The sequence below is a fragment of the Sinocyclocheilus rhinocerous genome, unplaced genomic scaffold, assembly GCF_001515625.1.
Source record: "Sinocyclocheilus rhinocerous isolate Xijiao unplaced genomic scaffold, SAMN03320098_v1.1 scaffold697, whole genome shotgun sequence".
Classification (NCBI taxonomy): Eukaryota; Metazoa; Chordata; class Actinopteri; order Cypriniformes; family Cyprinidae; genus Sinocyclocheilus; species Sinocyclocheilus rhinocerous.
Genome location: NW_015664033.1, coordinates 2,130,695 through 2,158,152, shown reverse-complemented (window position 1 = coordinate 2,158,152; position 27,458 = coordinate 2,130,695). Strand labels below are relative to the sequence as shown.

At 38.0% G+C, this 27,458-nt stretch overlaps 1 protein-coding gene across 1 annotated transcript in view; it reads left to right on the top strand.

Annotated features, from left to right (window-relative positions):
• The window catches only part of LOC107729558 (voltage-dependent calcium channel gamma-2 subunit-like), a 73,066-nt gene that overhangs the window by 24,543 nt on the left and 21,065 nt on the right, over positions 1-27,458 (top strand). The window contains exon 2 of the mRNA XM_016540124.1: positions 19,408-19,491. Coding sequence (XP_016395610.1) covers positions 19,408-19,491 — 84 coding nt within the window. The remainder of the gene's footprint in view (positions 1-19,407; positions 19,492-27,458) is intronic.

The window sequence follows — 27,458 nt, the reverse complement described above, 5'->3', positions numbered from 1 at the left end:
TGTCGAGGAGGTTGTTCTGTGTGAGAAAGGCTGAGACTTGGTTGAACACAACTCGTTCAAGTGTTTTTGCAATGAAAGGTAGAAGGGAAACTGGTCTGTAGTTCTCTAAAAGAGATGGGCTAAGGGTAGGTTTCTTAAGTAGCGGGGTTATACGAGCCTGCCTAAATACTGGCGGAAAAACACCAGTGTGAAGGGATGTGTTAATGATGTGAGTGAGTGCAGTTACATCTGCAGGAGAAATGGCTTGAAGGAGATGAGATGGAATAGGATCAAGCGGACAAGTAGTAGGATGATTAGAAAGGATGAGTTTGGAGACTTCTGCCTCAGAGAGTGAAGAGAAGGATGTGAATGAGTGTATGTTTGCTGGTAAGATGTGCTTGACAGATTGTGGGGTAAATATATAAATAAATATAAAGTATATAAAATATACTTCTCTCTCACCCTCCCTCCCTTCTTTTTCATTCACACTCGCATGACGTCTCCCTTCTTTCCCTCTACTCCTCTTTTTCTTTGGGTGGCTGCTTTTACAGTAATCTTTATCATCTAGGGACACAGCAACATCAATTGCCTTTGATTTGTGATCTTTTATGGTCACTAATAAAAGCAGTTCAGCAGATCCATGCTTTAGCCTATACCTGCTGCTATTCAAGGAGGCTGGAGATCCAGCTGATTTACATATGAGTAGAGCCCTCAGTGTGATCCAAGGCTGGCTGTTTTAAATGGCGATTTATGGGACTCGGTAGGTGCCTGCGCTAACTGTGCACATTTTAACGATGATAGCTCAAGCTATTCCTCACCAAGATGATGTATATCAATATTGGTAAGGGCCGCAGCGGGTCCGAATGCTTCCAGCACTCTATGGGAACGCTTTCAGAAGCTGATGTTACTGAATGGTGCAATTTGGTACTCAGTCGCTCCTCCACTGCATATTAAGATAAAAATACAAACTGGGAGAAACTAAACCAAACTAAAATGCACTCGCAATACTGTTCAAAAGTTTGGGATCGGTAAGTATTTTTAATATTTTTGATGTTTATGTTCATGGAGGCTTCATTTATGTGACCAAAATTACAGTAAAACAGTAATATTGTAAAATATTATAGTTTTCTATTTGAATATATTTTAAAATGTTATTTATTCATGTGATGGCAAAGCGAAATCTTCAGTGTCACATGATCCATGTAGAAAACAGCTGTTCTGCTTTATATTTTTGTGGAAATAAAAAATGATAACATATTTTCAGGATTCTTTGATGAATATCAAGTTGAAAAGAACAGCATTTATTTGAAATAGGAGTCTTTTGTAACATTTTTAATATTTTTACTGTAACGTTTTATCAATTTATTTCATTCTCGCTGAATATAAGTCTTACTGACCACAAAGTTCTGAATGGTAGTGAATTTAATTAAATTAAAAATAAAATGCTAAAAGCTAAAATCTGTCATTTTAAATGCTACAAGTAAATCTAGACATCACAGCATTATAATGAAAAATGGATGTTAATTTTGAGATTTTTCAGAATAGAAAGTTTAAAGGAACAGCATTTGTTTGAAATAGAAATATTTCAAATAAATATATAACAATATAACAATGAAAAAGTATTTTGAATGGTAGTGTACATAACACCCGAATGAACTACAATTAAATGTAAACGTCTACAAATTAATTGTAGTTTGTTTGTTTTTTTTATGCTTGGAATATTATAAAACATGAGTAAATGATTTTACACCAGTAAATGCTTTTAAATGATACAGATGCATTAACTAGGTAACTAATATAATGAGTGAATGAATGAATGAATGAGTGAATGAATGAATGAATGAATGAATGAATGAATGAATGAATGAACGAAAGGGTGAAATCTACATCTACTAACAATGAATAGAAGATTAAAAATATGAGATGGTACTTCTATAGAACATATCCAAAAAAATAATAAAATAAAATAAATTTGATTACCATTGTACATGTTAAAAAAAATAGTATTGCCATGGTACTTTCTTGTTAGGGAAAGTACAATTGGGAGTCCATAATAATAGGTGTTATTTATTCACGTCTGTAAATGTGTAAGCATGTCTTATATGGCCTGTAGATTTGTGATATTAGAATAGAGGAGCAGGTTTGACGGGCTGTGTCTCAGTGGTAGAGGAATGGCCGCTGTGAGCTAAATCAAATTAGCACCTGGTCGGTGAGAGTTCTTGGCTGGCCAGTGGCTGTGTTAATGAGAGCAGCCCAGCCTCAGTCACTCGGTGTGTTTTACAAAGCATGCACTGCAGTGAGCCTGCACACACGTGTACACACGCTGTGCAACGGAAGTGTGAACACACCCCCTATGAACCATGTGTTTTCAGAGCTAAGCATGTGTGTGTTTTCCCTTTGACCACCTCATCTGCATGACAAAAAGGTAATATTACACACATTTCTGTAGAATTAGAATAGATATGTGTAAATATAATTTACAATAAGTGCAAGATAGCAATGTATTGATATTCCTCAAACATTCTGGTAAGAGTTTGTTAAAGTGCAAAGTGTTTGACTTCAATTAATTCAGGCCATACTGCTTAACATAGAACCTTTTGATTTGCAGATAATTGTATTTTTTCCCCTTAAATTTTATACTATTTAAAGAAGATGTGTTTACATTGATAGAATATTTATAATAGACATTCAAAATGTAGACAATAGAGTTGATGTCATCATAAAATTGAATTCCAGTTGTTGTTGTTTTCTACAGCTGTTTGCATGCTTAAAGTATAGAAGCTTGTTTCTGCATAAAATAAATAAATAAATAAATATACAAATAAAAGGTAACTGCAACTTCTCACAATTCTGAATTTTAGCAATTCTAAGTTAATATCTCACAGTTACAACTTTTGTACCTTGCATAAATGTTAGATATAGTCAAACAAGTTTATATCTCACAATTCTGATATAAATCAGAATTGTGAAATTAAAAAGTCACAGTTACATTTTTTTTTATCTTTATTCCCTGGTGAGGTAAACTCAGAATTCCAAACAAATAAGCAAGTAAGTAAAAACTAAATAGGTAATTGCAACTTTATATCTCACAATTCTGACTTCATATCTGGCAATATATCTTTTTTATTTGTTTATTTATTTTTATCCCTTGGCAGAAACAGCCTTCCATATTAAAGGGACAGTGCAGACAAAAATGTCATGAAAAATTAATCATTTAGCCTTGTTCAGACTGTCAGTCCAAATCCAATTTTTGTGCCTATCCAATAGGAATCCGATCATATTTAGCAAGTCCGAATGGCAAAAAAATCATGTGAAATCTGATTTTTACATATCAATTTCAAATCTCATTTCTGGAAATCCGTTTCAGTCTAACAGCTCAGATCGGATTTTGTGTAGCTTTTTTGCCTATGTCACTTTCTCACGCCACGTAAAACATAAACACATCAAACGTTGTTTGTAGAAAACAAGGTTGGGTTGTGAAGTGAAAGTCAAGCGTAAAATGACAATTATACTGCTGCTCTACACACCTCTTTGAGTTTTGAGACCAGTGGAGACGGCAGCATGGAATAAAGCCTCGCATTCCAGCTGCCTATGTTTCTGCCACTGCATCATAAGACAAAATATAATCTAGCACAACAGCAACATGTTGTCACAATGTAAGACAACATCTGTTTTGCAAACTGTATTGCTGTTATTGCTTTTAGCATAGGCATAGGCATACCAATTGCCATAGAAAACCTGCCATGGACACACAAATCAGATCTGAACAGATGTGGTACACAGTGTGGACAGTGAAAACTTTAAACCAGAGTATATGATATGAACAAAAATCAGATTTGGACCGACAGTCTGAACAAGGCTTATGTAATTATCCTTTTTCTGTGAAGACAGACAAAAGAAGATATTTTGGGGAAAAAAATCACTTTTGTTTGGTCTGGTCCAACAAATATTCTTTTGTATTTTTAGAAGAAAGTAAGTCCTACAGGTTTGGAATATGAGGGTGAGTAAATGATGCAGAACCAGAGTATGGTATGGTATTCTCTTAAGGAAATGTAAAATTAGTTTAGTTTTTTTTTTGTATCTGATTTTCATAGATCTGTGTCATTGATCAAGTGCAGATTTAAAGTTTGGTAAATAATCTCCTATAGGACTCGTCACATCATTCTTTAACTCAGTCAAAATTCAGATATGTGGTAAATCAGGACTTGCGTAGTGTGCTGCAAAAAATCATCACCAAAAGCAAAGCTCAAAGCTGCATGAGATATTTGCATAAATCTAACAAAATTAATGTGGTTTAATCTTAAAACAAGAAAAAAACTGCCTTTGGAGCAGGAAAAATAAACTTAGCTCAAGATTTTGTTTCAAGTGTGTATTTTGTTTTAAGGAGGCTTGGATGTGTTTACTGGAAAACAAGGCAAAAATACAGATTAAGAAATGATTGTTTTCCTAGTGTGTATGTGGGATTAAACACCTTTCAGGCGGCATGAACACGGTGTGCCGCAGCCTGATATAGACACCGAGAGAAGGAGAAAGAGAAGAGAGAGGCGAGAAAAGAACAGCACATGCAGATCTTTGACCAGCTGTTTTTAGAATGCCCTCCAGGCCCCATTGGCTGTACGCCCCATTCCTCTCCTCTCCTTTCCTCTCTATTCTCCTTTTCCTCTCTCTCTCCATGAGCTCATTCACATGTTTTAACCCCATCACCCCTCACCCGGTTTTATTGTGTATTGTCTTTCCTATAGTTTGGTGAAGAAACATGCAAATACTCCACATCTATACTGGCCTCTCAAAAGTTTCTCATTCACATGTGGGTCCTGCGGTCCTTTGTTTAATGAATCTGTCCATATCATTCATTCGGAGTTCTGTTCTGTTCTCTGCGCTTTTCTTGAAGGTGAAAAATGAATTGAGGATGACCCAAAAAAAAGTTTGCCTGGAAACTAGGATAAGAACAACTGTTGTCCTACTAGCGGCACCATGTGCGGTAAATAGACAGGGTGACATCTGAAGTCTAAGCTCTTCACAGTTCCCTCTTCTCTCGTTTATATGCATGTTCAGGAGAAACAGAAAGGAATAAGCTGGCTTAGGAGTCACTAACCAGAGACACGGTTCACACACCTATTTTTGAGGGCCACCAGTGACCGTCCTGGCTCACTTGGTACTTTACATGAGATGAGACATGGAAAAAATACTTTTTAAATACTCTGCACTAGAGTTTTACTCTGAAAGAACTACTGTTTATATTTTGCATGCAAGCAGACCCAGATTCAATTTTCAGCTTAAATCTTATTTTTATAATTAAATCAATATGTGACCCTGGACCACAAAACCAGTCTTAAGTCGCTGGGGTATATTTGTAGCAATAGCCAACAATACACATTGTATGGGTCAAATTTATTGATTTTTCTTTTATGCCAAAAATCATTAGGATATTAAAATCATGTTCCATGAAGATATTTTGTAAATTTCCTACCTAAAAATATTCAAAACTTAATTTTTTATTAGTAATATGCATTGCTAAGAACTTCATTTGGACAATTTTAAGGCGATTTTCTTAAAGGGGTCATATGATGCTGCTAAAAAGAACATTATTTTGTGTATTTGGTGTAATGAAATGTGTTTATGAAAGGAAAAATTTAAATCGCATCATATGACCCCTTTAATATTTAGATTTTTTGGCATATTCAGAATCCAGATTTTCAAATAGTTGTATCTCAAGTTATATATAGTTATATCCAAATATTGTCCTATCCTAACAAACCATATATAAATGGAAAGCTTATTTATTCTTTATATATAAATTTTTTTATATGATATATTTTGGCACATTCCAGTTTACATGGGAATGCCTAGAGTTCGACTACTCCCTTGACACTGATTGTCAATTTTCATTTGTGAGATCTTTTTTTGCTTTAACCTTTCTCTGAAATCTCTACTTTTCCCACTTTGTCGTTTGCTCTCTGCCATCCAATCTAGCATACTCTTCTCCTAAACATTCTTTCCATCTCTCCTTCTCTTGCCACCATTGCTTTTCCTCTTCCTCTCGTTCTTTACTTGAGCATCCTGTCAGTTCTGACGACCTGGTTCTTGGTAACCGGTCTGGAGTCTTAGATTAGCTCTACAGTGGAGGGAAAGAGTGAAGGATCATCTCTATAGCTTTGATGTGAATTTCAGCTGGGTCAGATACTCTTGACTGCAGTCCCAGAGTAGCCCGTTTTGTATTTGCTGCATTTTAGGAATTTATAAGCTTTGGTTGAGAAAGAACATCAGCAATTCACACACTTCACACGCTGTCACCAACATGAGGGGCAGGTGGAGACGCGAGGGGGAGGGTGGGGTTAGAAATGTACACGAGAGGAAGCTGATATGTGACATAACTGAAAAAGAAAAAAGAGGTCATATGAGAAAGGGAAGGAAAAAGAGCTTAAAATCAAGTTTGGCAGAGAAAGGAGGTCCGCCAGGGGAAGGGGGATGGGCAGAGAAAGAGGTGATATATGTGTGTGTGCAGATAGAGAGAACACTGTGGTGATGGAGCGATAGAAAAATGACTGTGAGGTGCAGGCCTCTTTTAGCTAAGCATCAAAGCTAATGCCCAGGGATCTCTGATCCTCAAAAAGTCAACACAAATACTGACAGGTTGTGTGTGTGTGGTGTGTGTTTGTATGCTTGTGTTAGCACTGCAAATCAGTCTAAACATTCCAAAGACACATTTGTTTCGGAACTTAAAGGCTGACAGTTCAGGAGGAGCACACAAGGAGCATTTCATCCAAAAGGGTTGGAAATTGCAGCCCATTTCTTCTGATCTTCACCTACTTTGCACACTAACTCTTCCCTTTCTCTCTATAGTTAAATCTAGGAAGGAATTTAGAGGTCAGTTATATACTTTGGTGGACGAGGAGATCCCCCTGACAATGTAAAGCGCTTTGAGTGCCCAGAAAAGCGCTATATAAATGTAATGAATTATTATTATTATTATTATATTTTTATAAAAACAAGCCAAAACAAACCAAACCAAGCATTTACAGTTAATATATGATTAGCCAATCTTAATTAACAGAAGTCAATGAAAAAAATATATATAAAAATAAAAATGCAAAAAATTAATCATGTGTCCTGATCTATGTGTAAAATAACTATTGTACAATTGTCCTACCTCTGAGAAATTCAACAGAGAATGACTAAAAGACTCCGTCTCGTAAAACTTTCTTGCATTCAAATATAGTGCATAACGAAATGAAGTGGACGAGGAGATCCCCCTGACAATGTAAAGCGCTTTGAGTGCCCAGAAAAGCGCTATATAAATGTAATGAATTATTATTATTATTATTATATTTTTATAAAAACAAGCCAAAACAAACCAAACCAAGCATTTACAGTTAATATATGATTAGCCAATCTTAATTAACAGAAGTCAATGAAAAAAAAATATATAAAAATAAAAATGCAAAAAATTAATCATGTGTCCTGATCTATGTGTAAAATAACTATTGTACAATTGTCCTACCTCTGAGACATTCAACAGAGAATGACTAAAAGACTCCGTCTGGTAAAACTTTCTTGCATTCAAATATAGTGCATAACGAAATGAAGAGAGGAAAATACTTTTTCTTAACTCTTTTTAAAAAGAACAGTGAAACTAAAAAGCATGAAACATGATGCAGTGGCCAAAGATGTCCATTTGCATGTATGCATAGATGAGCAATTTATTTTAAAAAAAAATACAGGAATACAACATGGTGTCCTGTGTGAACAGTCTAACAATGTCCAATTATATTACAAAATGAATAGCTGTGATAGACATGTTGACTGCAAATAAAACAAATGCTATGACTTCTAAAGACACTTTTTTGTGATGTATGTTCAATGCTTTCACAATTTAGGGGCTTTCTCAGCAAATATTGATATATACTTAATTATTTAATCAAATCGACAGCACTAAGAATTATATACATTTGCCTGAATCCTTAAAAAACTAACCTGTATATACCACTAAACTGATGTTTCACACATATGATTCATATGGAAAAACTTCATGCAAGATAATATAAGTAATAAACCTGCTGGGAAAAAAAACCAAGCCATACCTGTTTAAGGTAGTTAACTGGTCAAACAATTTAAGCTGTGTATAACCAGGTTGATCCCAGCCCTACTGGTTGGTAATCCATCTAATCAACCACCTAAATCAAGTTGGACAGGCTAATAAATGACCAAAGCTTTAACCAGCGAGTTCATCCGAAGCTGGTTTCAGCTGTTTTACCACCAGGAAAATGGCTATACCATTTACTGAGCATCCATTTTTTGAAGCAGGTTAGTACCTAACCTGGTACGGTCCAAAACACACACCACCTTTACACCAATCCAGCATCATTATTTATGCCAGAGCACATGCACACACAGACAGAGCACCTGCTGGGACTGGTGCAAGCAGAGCTCTCCTGGCGATGTACTCCAGCGCGCACCTCACTAGCAGGATTATTGAGATTAATAACCGGTGATTATTAAGATGAATACACCGATTATGTCTGTTGTGCCTTATGCTGCCACTGTCGTTAATTAAAGCCATATCGTTAGCACACTACCAGCAGATATTAACCCCATACCCATCCATCCCCATCACCGAGGGCAAGAGTAACCATGGCGTGCTCGCTACACCTCGCTGTGGTTTTGGTATAAAGTCTGTGGTTATTAAGATATAGTACGAACATTAGAGGCTCTTTAGCCAAAGTAAGGCAACATTCATATTGTTCAGTGGATTTCCTGCCGAAAAAAAAACAAGTCTAAGAAGGTTAGATGTCTCCCTGCCTGAGCATGCTGGTTAGTCTGGTCTGTTTTGATGGTTTTAAACAGGTTGAGGGCCGGCTAAACCTACTAAACTATGTCAGAATAACCCCAGCTTGGCCTGTTTTGGAGACAGTGCCGGGTAGTAACTGATTACATGTAATCTGGATTATAATCAGATTCCAAACATTTTAATACTTGTAATTAGATAATATTACATTTTAAAATACTCATATTTTTTAATGATTACATGATTACATATTATTCACGCAATAGCAATAAATGATTCATAAATTATTGAATCTCCCTAATTCTAATTCCTCTTTTTCATCTTTTAGGTTTTGTAGCGGTTGTAAGCCAACCGCGTACAGTTCAGAAAGCCTTCCAGTTTTGTGGACATTCACACTGGAAATTTCAGACTGGAAATATTTATATTGCCAATATAATTTAATATTTTTTTTACCTTCACACAGAGATCAGTCGATTAGTCAGGTGGCTACAAAGCAGGTTTAAGAAGTGTTTCAACATTGCATCAACTACTGATAAACATATTCATTTTTATTTAAAATTATCACTCAGGCGTATTTTACTTTATTTTACCATGTATTACTTTGGAAGGCGTTTGTTTTTCAAACACATTAAAATGCACAAATTCACAATTTTTTTGTCATCTGATCCTTTTTCACCTATTATATTTTTATTTGAAGTACCCCTGAGATTTTAACATAAATATTTGAATAATAAAGTATCACATTTGCATGTTCACGGTTCTCTGACATTGGTTGTGGACACATGACATGCAGGTAAATAAATTAAATATTTCATTTTTTCAGTAAGTGTTTTATTTTAGGGGGCTACAAAGCAGGTTTAAGAAGTGTTTCAACATTGCATCAACTACTGATAAACATATTCATTTTTATTTAAAATTATCACTCAGGCGTATTTTACTTTATTTTACCATGTATTACTTTGGAAGGCGTTTGTTTTTCAAACACATTAAAATGCACAAATTCACAAAAACTCTAATCCTCTTTCACCTAATATATTTTTATTTGATGTAATGTAATGGATTACGTTACTAACTACAACTTTGTCATGTAATTTTGAATCAGTAACGGATTACAATTTGTAAGTAAAAAAGTACATAAATTTTTTTCCAAATATATGGGACATCTGTTTTTTTTTTCTCATGTTAGGCTTAGATATCCATTTGATATAACCATCTAAAAGGCCTAAACTGTAACCATGGAAACTCAGACTAATAATGCATGGCTCACGAGGCTGCTGGTAAACTTTCTGAAACTATTACTCCCACCTGCAGCAGGCCAGTAAAAAAGATGAGATGGGGTGGAGTCTGCTGGCTTTTCCTCTCACAGAGAAAAAAAAAATCTGGCCTGCTCCTCCACCGAGCTGAACTGAGCTGAGCTGATTGACACCCCCTACACACACTCACACACACAAACACATCAAATACATACACACACGAACCCTCTTCAGCTCTGTCTTTAACTGTGTGGGCAATGGCATTGATTTTCTCTTCAGCTGAAGGGATGACATCACTGTTCGAGGGGAGCAGCATGTGGGCGGCTCTTCTGCATGCCTGTCTTTAGTCGAGCGGACGATGATAGGACAGCGGCCGCAGAGGGGTCGGTGACAGGCGAGGGACTGTGCGAACATCCTTCTCCAGCAAGAGAAAAAGAGCTGTGAAAGGGGTCAGTTATTGTTTTCTGACCATTAACGCATACACGCTCACATACCGTGAGTGAGAAGGGCTGCGTAGTGACACTGACTTAATAGGGAGGGCGACTTCAGATATCTAATGAGCTGCATGAAGGGTGGAGATGAGAAGGGAGGAGGACTGCAGGAGAATGCTCCCAATTACCTTTAATAATCCCTCTGTAATCTTTCACACTGAATGGAAATTGTGCGGAAGGGAAAAGCATGGGAAGATAAAGATTACAATTAAAGTAAAAATCACATTTTTTTCCATGCAGTAAGCTGCCATCGTTGGCCAATGAGCTTTATGATTTCTCAGCGGTCATTTGTCTCTAAGAAGCTGAAAGGAATAAAAAGGGAGAATGAAACAATGAGGACAAAAGAGGGAGGACAGCATAGTTACTGAGTTTATATTTTTTCAGTAGACATCCTGCTGAAAACACCAGCTTAAATCTAGTTTATACTGGTTAGTGCTGGTCCAACATGTGGCAATACTTAGCTGGTGAAGCTGGTTAATAAGCATGGCATTTCTAATGATACTGGTTGACCAAAGATGTCTTGCCTGGATAAGCTAGTTAAGAAGCATACCAGATTGGGGACCAAGACCATATATTTCAAAATATACAATATTTTGTATCTTTCTATCTATCTATCTATCTATATAAGAGAGAGAGAGAGCGATAAAGAGAGAGATATGTATGTCTTGCTTGGTTAGGGTTAGTTAAGAAGTCATACTAGGTCATACCAGACTATATGCTGGTCTTTTTCAAGCAAAACTGCCTATCAATGGCCATGTTGGCAATTGCCATTTCGCCAAAATAAATATTTTTAAGCAATCTATAAACCTTCATTTTGAACTGAAATGAACTCAGGGCTTGTTTTGAATTAAATGAGCATAATTGAGAGAAAGGGGAAGGAAAAAGTAAAGGGATGAATAGCGAGGAGTTTCAGCAGGGAGAAATTGTCCCACTTTAACCAGCAGTAAATCCCACGCAGCACAGCCTTACAATCCAGCACTTACTCAGAGAGACGGATGAGAGAAGACCGGGGGGAAGGTGCGTAAATGCTCCAGTGGCTTGAGCACAGAATGAAAACATTGCTGTAGGGAGAGTGCGCTGGAATTGACTTCACATCTCGACATCAACTGCATTCATTAATAAAATGCATAATCTCTCAAAAAAACAGGGTTCATCTTTTTTTTGACATTTAAAACTAATTTCATTTATTTGTATGTTTTTTTTCCAGCTATGAGCACTTGATCTGTGAACCCTTAAAACACGTTTTGTGCACTCTAACTAGTTTAATTTGTTCACTGTCAATATCCAACAATGGACATGTGTGTGCATCAAAGAAGAATTTCACCATTTTCGTCATTTTCGTTTGATGTGATTTTTTTTAGATTTTGGACTTCACTGTGTCGCGGGGTGAATGAGAACACAGACTCGGTACTGATCGAAAGAGCCCCGGAGGGTGATTTATTGCCCACACACTGATCACACGTGCTCTGATGAATGGTGCTCGGTGCCCGTCTCAGCGTGGTGCTCGTGGGGTGAAGTGCCGTGGTGCAGATCCCTCTCCCGGGGTGCCTTCGGAGTCTGTGAACAAGGAGAAACAAGCATTAATGTCGCCTGGAGCTCCGGGGTGCCTTCCCGCTGGTGTCTCTTCTCCTGGCTTTTAAGGCCAGCGGGAACGAGCTCCAGGTGCGCCACTCATCACGCACAGGTGTTGTGCTTCGGTGATCAGTGTGGCAGCGGCGTTTCCAGGGCGACGCTAATCTGGACTCGGGATACTCGCCACAACTGGCTAAGTCTTTTTTCTTGCTTAGGTTCATTTCATGGCTAGCATTTCATTCTACACTATAAAATATTTTCACAGTATTGGAAAATTTTATCTTTGTTGTGGCCTTTTGTTTAGATCATCATAGCATTAAAAATATAATGATGTAGTACTTTTCATATTTAATTCATAGTTAAAGCTGAAATTATAAAAAAAAATTATATATATAAAATACATTTGAAAAATAATCAAAAATAAATGCATGCTAAAGTTTTCAAGATGGTTACTGCCATAAGAAATCTGATATTTTGATGAAAATCCACCTCTGGGACATAAAAATGCATGTAGTTGAAGAAACACCCACATACATGTGATTGTACCCAAGCAGCCTCAGTTCTCAGGTAGTGTCTATGGAAACCGAATATCCACTGACATGAGCAGAGAGAAATAGCTAGGAAATGGAGAACACAAGAGATGGAGGTTCATCGACTGATGGCGACTGGGAAAGCCTGGTGCGTGGGCTGACCGGGGGTTTCTGCCGCACAAGCACTCATAAATTTGCTGTCTTCCCTCCATACCAATCCCTCTCTCTCTCTCTCTCTCTTCATTCCTGACCCCCTCCCCTTAAGCATAATGATAATTGCATGCTTTATGAGGAGCTGAAGCAGGAGGGCAATGCATAGCTCATTTACACGTCACGAGATGGGATGGGTACGACGACCCCTCTCAGCCATTACAGTGATTAAATAAGATGGACTCTGTCCCTATATCTGTGATGCAGATCATGGGCTTCTTCAGCCCTTAGTACAGGAAGGTGAACAGATTCAACTTTGCTAGTGATAGACATTTAATTCATGACTGTAATGTCTGTATCATTTTATGAAGTCTTCATGAAGTCTTTGATATACATGCTAAAGCATGGCTTTCCTCCATTTAAACTATTTTTTGCTAAAGTAATTATGGGCGGAACATAAGGATTCCACAGTTAAGGCATCTAAATCAGGTCTTGAAAACTGACTGCATTGCACGTCTACATATATGGCCATTTGATTATTATTTGATCAATAACTGCTACAATAATCAGTAAACATGCACAAAACAATTTTCCGCATGCAATATTAATTGCACCAGGCAAATACCAAATATAGTTTTATAAAAGTTGTGTTTTGTGAAGGCACAGTCTTTAATGTGCTTAATTTCCATAGAAAGGGGGTGTGTTTGCCTTGAACACAATGACTTAATTTAAATAGAGCATAGTGCATTTTCAGCAAATATAGTAATGGCATTGTGGGTGGCATGTGAATAAGATGCAGCATTTTTTAGTTGACACACCAAATTCAAAATGGTGAAACCATTTCATGAATTAGCCCATTTGTCATTGTACTCCAACACTGCAAAAAATGATTTTTATATTTAGTATTTTTGTCTTGTTTTCCAATATATATGTCTAAACATTCATAAATCAAGATACAAGCAACATGACATAAAATATTAAGTATTGTTTTCTGAAAAATTTACCAAAATTAAATGTTTAAACTTAAAGAAAAAAAAATCTGCCAAAAGGGTAAGAAAAATAAACTTAATTCAAAAAGAAGGTAAGTTTATTATTGTGACCCCACTGGCATTCTTACTTTAAGCTTAACATTTTACAGAATACAAGACTTAATATCTTCTGTCATTTTGGTTCTCAGAAATATTTTGATTTATAGAAAACATGATTTAAGTACTAGAAAACAAGTCAAAAACAATTTTTGGAAGTGAACATTTGTCTATATGTGAAATACATCAGCATAGCTGAATTAGAAAAGATGAAAATATTTAAAAACTGATTGACAGTCATATTTTCATGTTTCTCTTCTGATATTAAAGACATGAAATTTGAAGATACTAAAACAGTATTATTATATGTATTTGGACACAAAGGGCCTACAGTACGGAACATTGCAGACATGAGAAGATTTGTACTTTTGAGATATAACTGTTTACAGTATCAATATGCACTGTATCTTATTCTCTGTTTTACCTCGAGGATACCTTTTCTCTTTCATTTTATGTTTGTATTTTTTGTTCGGTTCTTCCTTCTCTGTCCTGTTCTTCCCTTTCATCTTCACCTTCTCTCTCTGTCTCTCTCTCTCTTCTCCCACTCCTGCTCCAGCTAATTGCCGCAGAGCTCACTGATAGAAATCAATGTGCAATGTTTGATTGTGAGCCAAAGCACAGGAAGGTGAAGCAGAGCAATGAACATCACAAATACACAAACATACATACTCAGCACTTGCATATCTGATCCTTGGATGATTAAGAGGTGTCTCACACAACACTGTGTTTGTGTTAGGCTTCCCACAGAACCCCTGACTAAAGCCTTGAATCAATCTAATCATAATGCCATTCACTATATTTGAGCATGCATATTATTCATTTATTGCATTAAAGCCAACCTCAAATAGCTTTGAGCTGCATAAAATGCAATAACTGACAAATCCAACAGAGTAAAAGGCTGGTACTGCTATAAAAATCTATCAGCAAACCTTTTCAGCTTTTTTACGTTGAGACTCCTAAGACGGGACAGTTAAAGGGATAGTTCACCTGAAAATTATCATTCAGTCATCATTTTCTTTAATTCATTATATACTTGAATTCAATATATCTTGAATTCATTATCCTTCCAAACCTGTATGAGTCAGGAATACAAAAGACAATATTTTAAGAATGTCTCAATGTTGTTTGGACCTCATTGACTTTCACTGTATGGACAAAAACAGATAAAGATTCAGATTTGGATTGACAGCATGACAATTTTTATTTTGGGTAAAGTATCCCTATGTATATATATAGTGCCTTGCGAAAGTATTCATACCCCTTCAGTTATTTCACATTTTGTTATGTTGCAGACTTATGTTAAACTGCTTTAAATTACTTTTTTTCCACATCAATCTACACTTCATACACCATAATGACAAAGCAAAAACAGAACTGTCACAACTTTGTAAATTGATCAAAAATAAAAAACTGAAATAAGTACATTGCATAAGTATTGAAACTCATTACTTAGCTGAAGCACCTTAAAAGCCTCAAGTGTTTTTGGGTATGATGCGACAAGCTTTGCACATCAGCATTTGGCAATTATCTGCCATTCTTCTCCTCATCTCTTCACCTCTCAAGCTCTGTCAGGTTGGATGGGGGCAGACGCACATTTTCAGGTTTCTCCAGAAATATTTGATTGGGTTCAATCCCAGGCTGTGGCTGGGCCACACAAGGACATTCACAGAGTTGTTTATAGGCCACTCTTGCTGTGCTTAGGTTCATTGTACTGTTGGAAGGTAAACTTTCTGCCCAGTCTGAAGCTCTAAATGCTCTGGACTAGGTTTTCATTAAGGCTATCTCAATATTTTGGTGCATTAAGCTTTTCTTCTACTCTGACGAGTCCCTCAGTCCCTGCCGCTGAAAAACAGCCCTACATCATGAGGCTGCTACCAGCACACTTTACTTTTTGGATGGTACTCTGCAGGTGATGAGCAGTGCCTGGTTTCCTTCAAGCATTATGCTTGGAACTGAGGTTCATCAAACCAGAGAATCTTGTTCGCCTTCAGGGGAAGTCCAAGTTCAACTCAAGTTCAAAATGCTCAAATCAGGTCCGAGGACTGGTTTGTCACAATAGATCTGAAAGACGCATAATTCCATATATCCATCCTTCCTCAGCACAGGAAGTTCTTGAGGTTTGCTTTCAGGGGCTAAGCTTACCAATATCGGGTTCTTCCGTTTGGCCTTGCACTCTCACCCCACACTTTCACCAAGTATGTGGATGCTGCTCGGGCTCCTCTGCGACTCCAGGGCATCCACATACTAAATTATATCGACGATTGGTTGATACAGAGCAGGTAGCGGTTCGGCATCGAGATGTCGTCCTTGCTCACATGAAATGGTTGGGGTTAAGACTAAACGCAAAGAAAAGTGTGCTTTCTCCAGTACAGAGGACCACTTATCTAAGTGTAGTGTGGGATTCTACCACGATGCAGGTACGTCTGTCTCCTGCTCGGTTCGAGTCGATCCTCACGGCAGTCAAGAGAGTGAGAGAAGGCCAGTCACTCACTGTCATACAGTTTCAGAGACTGTTGGGTTTGATGGCAGCTGCGTCCAACGTGATATCTTTTGGCCTGCTGTACATGAGACCCTTGCAGTGGTGGCTCAGGACCATGCCTTAGACATAAACCATGGTTCCTTTCACAGGCCCAGTGCTGCCTCCCTCACGGGCTGGAGAACGGTCATGAGTGGCCACTCCGCCTGGGTCAGTGGGGAGGTCACCATCTTACATGGCACATAAATTGCCTGGAGATGTTGGCTGAGAGCAGTTTACATCCCTGGGCATCTCAATATGGGAGCAGACTTCCTGTCGAGACAGGGGCTGAGGCCCGGGGAATGAAGACTCCACCCCGATGTGGTGGAGCAGATATGGAACAAGTGGACTTGTTTCCGTCTCGAGAGACCTCACATTGTCCCCTCTGGTTCTCCCTTACTCACCCAGCTCCTCTTGACTGGACGCTATGGTACAGATGTGGCCGAGGCCGCGTCTGTATGTTTTTCCCCCGATTGTTCTGCTCCCGGGAGTTCTGGAGAGAGTGCGCCAAGACAGAATTCGTCTACTGCTAGTAGCTCTGTTCTGGCCGGGCCAAGCATGGTTCTCAGACCTAGTGGCCCTTCTAGATGGCCCTCCATGGGAGATTCCCATTACGAGGGACTTTCTATCTCATATATCACCCCCACCCGGAGTCGTGGAAATTGAGGGTGTGGTCTCTGAGGAGGCATATCTCATAGCTTTCGGTCTCTTAACTGAGGTTGTTGAGACCATAATCCACTCCAGAGCTCCCTACACGAGGAAACTGTACTCCTTGAAGTGGATTGTGTTCACTTTATGATGCGGAAATCGTCAGCTGCTCCCAGTTAACTGCCCGGTTGGTAACTCAACTAACCCTAGTTCCCCGAGGGAACAAGACGCTGCGTCTCGTTGCCATACTTCCTGCATCCCTGTGAGCGACTTGCTTCAACTTATCAGAAGCTAACTCTGCTTGTTTCAGATGCTCTCTGGTCTCTACGTCACCCCGCCCGTGACGTTTCTCCATTCCATTGGACTGCATTGGACCAGTCTAGACAAGGCCCTTCTCCATCAGTTGCTCAGTTTGGCCAGGAGGCCAGCTCTAGGAAGTGTTCTAGTTGTTTCAAATGTCTTCCATTATGGATAATGAAGGCTACATGGTTCTGTGAACCTTCAATGAAGCACATTTTTTTCTGAACTCTTCCCCAGATGTGTGGCTTGACGCAAACCTGTTTCTGAGCTCTACAGGCAGTTCTTTTGACCTCAGGGCTTGGTTTTTGCTCTGATATGCATTTTCAGCTGTTAGACCTTTTATTAAGATGTGTGTGCCATTCCAAATCATACCCATTCAATTGAATTTGCCACAGGTTAACTTCACTTGAAGTGTAGTAACATCTACAAGCAATATGAATGCTCCTGAGCTAAATTTCAACTGTCCCAGATAAGGGTATGATTACTTATGCAATGGAATCATTTAAGTTTTTTATTTTTAATAAATTTGCAAAGATGTTAAAAACCTGTTTTTTTGCTTTGCCTTTATGGTGTATGGAGATGTGGGGAAAAAAGTAATTTAAAGCAATTTAACATAAGGCAGCAACATAACAAAACATGAAAAAAATGAAGAGGTATGAATACTTTCGCAAGGCACTGTATATATGTATTCTGACAAAATAGATCACAATTATTTAATTATAATATAGTCAGTGTTTTACCAGTGACCAATTATTTTTGAAGGACTCTTAAAAACAGCACTAACACTCAGGACAGTCACTAGTTAAGCATTTGTGATTGTGCATATTCTTTTGCTGCCATCAGCCAATCAGCATTGTCATGAAGTTTTTTTTTCAGTTCTAGTGCGATTAGTCACATGACATTTTACAACTCAAGTGATTGCTCATGCCTCCTCAGTTCTGGACGCAATTGTTTCTCCACATTTCAAATCATGTCCTCCAGCTAATAAGCAGCCATTGAAATGAACGGGAATGCTAACGGATAGCTTTCTCCAGGTATTACAGACCTGCTTGATTTGACAACAGTCATTATGCTTTGCACAGAAATTGCACACTTCACCTCTAAGTATTCTTTTAAAATGCATTATTCTCTTCTCTTTAAGCAAACGCTGTCATCTTGAAAACCAAAACGGAAACTAAAAATGACAGCCCAAAAAAAAAAAAAGACCCCTAATAGACTAACCCTACGAAAGCAGAAGGTACTGCTCGCCTGCTATCTTTCTTCTCGACCTGAAAGCCTAGTGAAACAGACTGTATGGAGCAGAGAGACTAGTGTAAATCTGTCTCCTACATGAAAGCGCCTTTGATAGGCCTCTACTCTCATCTCGTCTCCACAAGCATGCCACTAATGTTCTACCTCCCAGCCAAAATATCCCCAGCAACACCTGGCACCATGAAGAAGAAAAAAACTGATTAAATCATTAGAGAAACACATGGGAGGACGGAAAAGAGAGAGTGGGAGATGAAGGAGGGTGAGCTGAGACGTAACGGGGGGGAGGGATGAACAACTTCATAAGCTTGGAACTGCGTTCCTGGTGCCGTGCCCGTTGTTTATGTCCACACACATCAAAGGCTGCGGTAATCGCTGCTGTTTGCGGGCCCACATCTCCAGTTCACCTTGACTGGCCTGTTATACGCTACAGGCCAGAGCAGTGCTCAAAGACGGCTGGTTTCTCACTGAGCAGGCCAAGAAGTGTCTGAACCTGGGCGCTGGAACGCCAGTACGCCTAATGAACGAACATTAGGAGATGAGCGTCCCATAGCACAGCGGCTGGAGCAGCTCCAGGTCTTCACCAGCTGTGCTGCTCTTGTTTACAAGCCGCCACCAGCTGCTGCTGGAGCGGCTTCGCGACAGGCCTCCGCTCCCAACCACATCCTCGAGCTCGTTTGAGCAGCCGAGCCCAACCCGAGTGCATGTGCGCTGGGTCTAAACGTCTGTCTGTGTCCCTCGGTGCCCTCCGAATAAGTGTAAAGCCATACAGAAATGCTGTTGAGAAGAATGTGGAAATGTGGTGTTTGAATTCGCAAACCTAACTCTGCAACTATGTTTCTCTGTTACAGGAAACTTCAAAGGATTGTGTAAGCAGATAGATCACTTTCCAGAAGACACAGATTATGAAGCAGATGCCTCAGAGTACTTCTTACGTGAGTGCCTCCTTAGTGTTTCTGTGACAGTATTCATGTTCTCACCATCTTGTTCTTTCTTGTTCAATCTGTGAGGCATTTCAAGTAGTACCAGATATGCTATTTTTGCCCAAGTGCTGTTACTGCTGAAACAAAAGGGGAAAAAATGTAACCTACATGTACAATCTTTGAAAAACAGAAAAAGTCCAAAAGTTTGGAGAAGGTTATTACCAGGCCCGCAGAACTCTGCAGATTTCCCATTATTCACAAAATTATATGTATTCTTGGCTAATAATTAAATAAAATATTAAAATTGTTTTATTATTGAAATAAAAATATTAAATATGCTGTATAGTTTCACCTTTCAGCAACAAATAAGAATGTAGTACTATAACCACTGTTTAAAAAATAGTTATTCTTTTTTTATTTTCTATTACAATTGTATTAATTAAAATTAGGGCATGTCAATTGATTAACATTTTTCAATTGCACACATATCATGAAATTAAGCACCATTTATTTTGTGTAACTTGTTCATTTTGTCATAAAATATTGTGGATTCTTTTAGCAGCCAACAAGATTGTACTCTAACTGCTGTTTGTATCTTTGATTTTTTTTACTAAAAGTGTAATCTATTATTAAAATGTTATTAATAATGAAAAGTATGAAATATTGTGGATTATTTTAGCTTTCATTTACAAATAGGAATGTAATACTCTAACCACTGTTTAAATGAATAATAATAATAATTTTTAAATTAAATATTTAATCAAATATTAAAATTGTAATAATAATTTAAAATACTAAATATTATATTGGCTATACACTTACTTATATTGGATATTTTTAGATTTCAACTACCAATAAAAATTTTGTACTATAACTGCTGTTTTTAAACAGTTATTCTTTATTTTACAGTGAAAAATGACAATTACAATAAATGAAAAACATGAAAGAAGAAGCTACCAGTTAGAATGAGATCTTATATAACACATTTTACAATGTTTACTGTAAATTGTTTTCAGAAAATGCAGCAGATTTTCTCAAAAAAAAATCACAGGAGAAAATGCAAAAAAGAATTTTAAAAAATGAATGCAATAGAGCTGTATTTCAAGTAATTTCCTAGTCTTTCTTTTGTTCCACCTATCTTTGGTTTTCTCATGCTGTTCAGCAGCGTAAGGATGGTCTGTTGTCTCTGCGGGAGAGTGTGAATGTTTCCTCACTCTGTTTAGACTCTCAGCAGCGGCAGACTCTCTAGCTCGTACAGTACGGCTCAACTAGGCCCGGTTACAGTACACTGGCTCCCTCGTAAACACAGAGCATTGATTTCCACTCTTTTTTCGTCTGCGCAAGCAGACCCGGGAAGTGAGTGTCAAACAAGCCACATGCATCAATCCTAAACTCACAAGCAGGACTATCAGTTACTGTCATCAAAACAAGGCCCTGAATTGACCAGAAACAACATGGTAACAACCAAGAGTAATTAAAGATTCTGGAAGCGTTGTGCAAGAAAACAATTGCAGACTACTGGAGAGAGAAGGAAAATGAGTCTAAGGGTCCATTTATACAGGGTACATCCTGGTCCATCTGCACTGGTTTTGGATTGTTTGAAAACGTTAATGTCATCAATGAAATTACTGATGAACAATAATGAAGACAAAACAAAAAAAGTGCATCATGACGATAATTCCTCAATTTTTGAATAAAACATACTGTTCAGAAGTTTGCTTTAGTACGATTTTTTTAATGTTTTAGTCTCTTACACTCACCATTTATTTGATCAAAAATACCATAAAAACAGCAATATTCGGAAATATTATTACAATTTAAAATAAATGTTTTCTATGTATATAATTTCTGCATCATTACTCCAATCACAACACACACTGGACCAGCTAACCAATCACAGCACACACTGGCCCAGCTAACCAATCACAGCACATTTCGTATTTCAGAAGGCGGGCCTTCATTTGATTCAGGAACTATTCGAGCCGTTCATGCCAGACTGGGGAGAGAGGTGTTGTAATAATGTAAAATATGTGAAAAAATAATGTGTTTTTCGAACAACCTAGTATGAGAGCCTGTTCTAGTACACCCCCAAAACAAAATCAAGACTTTGTAAAAGAGCATAACAGGACCCCTTTAAAGTAAACTTTATGCAGAATGGGTAAGTCACGTTGTAAATACACTCTTTAACAACAAACTAAAACACGGACAGTGAATAACTAAACATGGCTGTTGTGACACCTTGCACCACGTTTTTGAAATGCTGTGTCAGTTAAAAGCTTGATACACCTGCACTTTGTACTATTTTCTTGTGCTCTGTCTCACTGAATGACCACTTGCTGATCCAAATCAGCATATAACACAACATTTTTAAATGTTATTTAAATCAACTCAGACTGTAACATTTATCCATAATAATAATATATAAGAATGTTACGTTCAGCCAAAAGTCTTAGAATCACAGCTAAGGAATCAGGCTTATCCTTCACAGTGTTTGCCCATCCAGTCAGAACCGTTTAACCTACTTAACCAAGCAAGCACCCATTGGTAAGATGATGATATCAGATAAAAGACCATACAATTATCCCAGTACAGATCCTTCTTCACTATCGAAGCTTCATGCGTCACCCCAAACAGGTGGCTGACCTGCTGTAATTGACTCTTGACTGAGCCTGTGATTATAGCTCATGCAGTTAAACGGCGCAGATTACGCAGTTATGCGGCAGATTGACCCCATTGCGGTTCATCCTTAATTGACACTGTCATAATGATGCATTCGCTTTCTCAGTCTGCATGTCTGAGTCAGATCTGTCCAAGCGTGGCTCGCGCTTTGGGCTGCTAGGTGAATGCCGAGCCGGTCACATTGCGTGCAAACTCCACAAATAAAGCCTGGCCAGTGAGTCTTGGCACTTTGAGCACTTGTGCCGTCCCATATGCAGCAATAAAGATAGTTATAATAACAAGTTTAAAGAACAACCCCCAGAGAAAGGCTCCGACATTGGGACTAGTGGAGCAGGAGTGGTCAAAACGACACGGGACAGAGAACTACCGCAGACCTCGCGCTTTCTAAGTGTGTGTGCGCACGTATATGAACGCATATGTGTGTTTGTCCTTTTCCTTAGCTGCAATTGAACGAATAGGCCGCAACGCTCCCAGTGGCTTGTGAATTAGGACACTCACTTCCATAAATATTTCAGCCTCTTTCTTATATAGGTCAGCTTTCTGTCTCTCTCACTTTCTCTCCTCTTCTTCCTACTTCTCTTCTCCTTGCACGTCTTATCCTCTCAGACATCTGTTCTGTAGTACTTTTGGTCACCAACTGTGGGTTAAAGTAAAGTGATGGGAGATCAACGGAGTGAGAAGATACAGCGGCGTAGGATAGGATGTCATGCATCAATAAATAAATGAATGTTTTCTCATTTTTAACAGTATATTATGAGTGAAAAATAGGTGTTGTAGCTAACCTTAATACCAAGTTTTTCTGAATCCTTCAAGAGCAGTGCAGTCACTGAAGGATAGCCTATATGCATTGCTGCAAGAACTGTCTAGCTGAACTTTAGCATTGATATTTAGAAAGAGTGTGTTGTAATACAGAAAGTTTGTTAATAGAGGCCTGCAAAGTGGTTATCTACACTACTGTTCAAAAGTCTGGGGTCAGTAAGACTTTTCATTGTTTTTGAAAGAAGTCTCTAATTATTAAAAATATTTTTAAATATTACTGTATTATTACAATTTAAAATAACTGTTTTCTTCTTCTTGTTCTTCTTCTTATTATTATTACTATTATAAAATGTAATTTATTCCTGTTATGTTAAAGATGAGTTTTCAGCATCATTACTCCAGTCTTCAGGGTCACGTGATCGCAGATATTTGATTGACACAGTTATTGATTTCATTCATATTTGCATGGGTTATTTATTTATTTTTATTTATTTTAAGCATGCACTTAGCACATAAAATAAATAAAAGTCCAATATCACCTACTGTATATGACTTACAGGAACCCTGTAGCTAAATTTTACAGTGTCATGCAAGATCCTACGCTCTTCTCTCTACGCCTGTTAAATAAATTAAAAATTAAAGCACATTATCATGTTATCTTTTATGATAGCTTCTCTTCATCGGTTACACACATAGAATAAGCTGTTAGCTTACTAACTTAACCTTCCTAACTGAAAACACAAAGGGAAATGTTAAATTTGGTCATTTTTAGCTTTTGCAATTTGATAATGATATGTCATTTTAAAGACATTAAAGGGATAGTTCACCCAAAAATGAAAATTCTGTCATTAATTACTCACCCTCATTTCGGATTTCATCAAAAATATCTTAATTTGTGTTCTGAAGATGAACGAAGGTCTTACGGGTTTGGAACAACATGAGGGTGAGTAATTAATGACAGAATTTTCTTTTTTGGGTGAACTATCCTTTAATAATTACCATACTCTCATGATTTAAGACTAAGGCTGAATTTGGAATAGCACACTACCATACTACTCTTACTGATTCTGCAATATTTACATTTACTTTTACTAGACACTTTTATCCAAAGTGACTTACAAATGAGAAACATCACAAGCAATTTGTCATAAGATCCAGCAATATTTGAAGAGTTCATTTGCAAAAACAGATAACTCCGTTTTTTAACATTTTTCAAAAATCATGTTTTTTATTGTGCATTCCAATTAATATCAGTCAAACTGCAGTTGGTTTATTTTGATTAAGTAAAAATAACAAAAAAAATACAACTAACTAACACAATAAAACACAATAAAAACACGATAACATCGTAAAAAAAACATGATTTTTTTATTTTATTTTTAAAAACGTAGTTATCTTAAACTCTTCTTTTGCAGTACACGACACAATGGGAGAAATAGTAAGAGTAGTATACAAGTGTGCTATTCAGCCTGAATACATGTTAAAGCATTTTTCATTTCTAATTAGGCTCCAAAGCAAGTGTCCAAAAAAAGTTGCCTCAGCCAATAGAGAAAAGGAAATAGGCCTATGTCTCTGAGGCGGAAAGCGGCATCTCATACAAAAGTCTTTTCAACAATTCACCCTCTTCCAAACAATTGGGGATCTACAGTATGCTTATGAGCAAATATATAAAGAAAGGCTGGAGCTTCCAGACTCATTCTGAATCGGAGGGTTTTAGATGCACCTCACATTTATGCTAGTATCATGTGCTTTAGTAGACACTGTGGTTTGGATGCTCTCATCTCCACCACTTGTTGAAACAGTTATGTAAGAAATCTGAGCCTCGACCAAGGAGCCACATTAGTGAAATGACACATAAGTGATGTCATAGAGAGCGTCATGCAGTTCAGTGATACACCAAAGAATTGACATTTATTGAAAATACACACTGCGCTTATGAAGACACGGGGAAAACCGGGGGAAATAAAAACAGGTCAGCGTTCACATCCGTTCTAACACTGCACATAAAAGCGTATGTATATTCATGCCTGTATTTTTAGACCCAAACATTTGCATACTTACATGCAAAATTACTGTATGGATTCATGCACATTTGATTATGAGGGAATTGCACACTGATTCTCAAGCACCCGCAGGCATAAGCTCAGAGGGTTATCATGAAAGAAATATCTACGACGTAGTAACAGCGCATCATCTGCATATGTATTTACAGCATGCGCAAAACACACAGGCACGCACACACATTCGCACAGACCCTATCAGTGGCAGGCTTCTCTTTGCTGGAGAGATCACGGGTATGCAGCCTAGGCAGTGGAATCAGTTCACACATCCACACACAGTTATATAAGAGTGCTGAAGCATTCTGAAGCGCCAGTGGGTTTTTAGATCATGCCGTGTCAGAGCTACAATCTTCCACAGAGCTACCGAGGACCAAACAGTGCTGGGAGAGGGGGAGGGGAGCACGAAAACGCAGGAATAAGAGGGACTGAGAGAGCGAGATAGAGGGAAATTTTGAGAAAGAGAGCCAGCTGGTAGAAGGGACATGTTGGAGGAGAAAGACGAGTGGGGTAATAAGGGTGAAAAGGGTAAAAGAGATAGTGGCTGAATTCATTTCACGTGTTTTTATTATTATGCCCTCTATTTGTTCCTTTTCTCTTTATCACTGCAATTTTGTTTTGCCTGCATCCAGCTAATGGGAACCACAGCATTAGCAATTAGCTTTAGCATGTTTCTATTAACAAACACTGATCCTTAAATATGGGGTGTCATGCTTTTTTTTTTTTGCAACGTAAAATATATTTTGTATTTTTTATATAGACCTTCAATTTCATTTGCTTTCTCAACAATAGTCTTTAACAGACCAATTTTTTTTATTTCGAATTTTTTCTTTTACAGTGCAGCCTTGGTGAGCATACAAGACTTTTTTAAAGGGGTCATCGGATGCTCATTTTCCACAAGTTGATATGATTCTTTAAGGGTTTTAATGAAAAGTCTATAACATACTTTGGTTAAAATTTCTCAATGGTAGTCTAAAACAACACCCTTTTTACCTTGTCAAAATCAGCTCTGTTTTTAGCATGCTGTTCTAGTCCATGTTGCTTTAAATGATAATGAGCTACTGCTCACCCCGCCCCTCTCTTTCGTGGGGTGGCGAGCCGTTCTCATGAGAATGTTAACTTTAGCAGTGGATCACGGCTGGATCACGAATGATTCGCACGAACATAAACGCATTTAGATAGATCGGGGGTGCATTCCCTTCAAAAACAAATGTAATCCACTGTGTCTTCAGTGGCTCAGATGTCGGGAGTAAATGACGACTGCTATGTTCATTATTACATCCAAGAACAAAACACCTCAATCGCTTAGGAGACATTCTTGTCCACAACCGCTCCGGCATCGAAACAATGGCGGATTGTTTCCAGTTCACTCAGGGTGGGTCTGTGATAAAATGGCCATATCAGTGTGTATAGTGTTAATCTTAGATATCAGATACACTGTTTTAAAGTTTGAAAACCCCTGCTCTGGCATCATCAAAGACAGAATGTTAGAATTATATGTACATATTCAAATCCACTCAAAACGTGCCTCAAAACATGTCTCCGCAGTTTGAATGAGAATGACACTTCTAAAAGGATAGTTCACCCAAAAATGAAAATTCTGTCATTAATTACTCACCCTCATGTCATTCCAAACTCGTAAGACCTTTGTTCATCTTCAGAACACAAATTAAAGCAGCACTATGTAACTTTTGGCGCTCTAGCGGTTAATACTATAAATAACACGTAAAACAAACAGGGTTCGGCTAATATATGTTTCTGTTGATGGATGCGCATTCTGGCTTCCCAATACATTACAACAACAGCAATAAAAAAAAAACGTGGACAAACCATTCACTCTTGTTCAATGCGAATGCTGTATGCTGGAATATGAGTAGTCATTTATTCTGTCATGATCACCCGGGTGCTGATAGCGCGCGCACACAGGTGATACCTGAACAGCACACGTTGATATCTGTGTTTAAGCTAAACTCATTTAAGCTTTGCCAGTTTAAACATTTAAGAGCCAGAGGACTCAAGCTCGCGCGCGCAGTGAGAAGATTTGTGCGTGCACTCATACGAAGCGCGCAAACCCGCGCAGAACGTGCGTAAATATTAAGCTCTCTCTGAAGTATTGTGTTTAATTGGACAAATTCACACAAAAATTTCAAAATACCCGTCTTGGTAAGTATCCTGTAGCAGACATAACCGGCTGAACGTACTGTCAGGCTACAATAGTCCAAATATAAGTACTTATTATAAGTGTACCGTAGTGATTCAAAATAAGACAAAAACGCGGTTTGGAAGATAAATTCATGATGTACTAGCTCATTATATACATTTTGCAAATTTTGAACACAGAAAAAGTTACATAGTGCTGCTTTAAGATATTTTTGATGAAATCTGAGAGCTTTCTGACCCTCCATAGACAGTAGGGGTGGAACGGTTCACGGAAAAAAATCGAACCGTACGGTTCTCCACACACGGTTCGGCACGCGCTAGGAC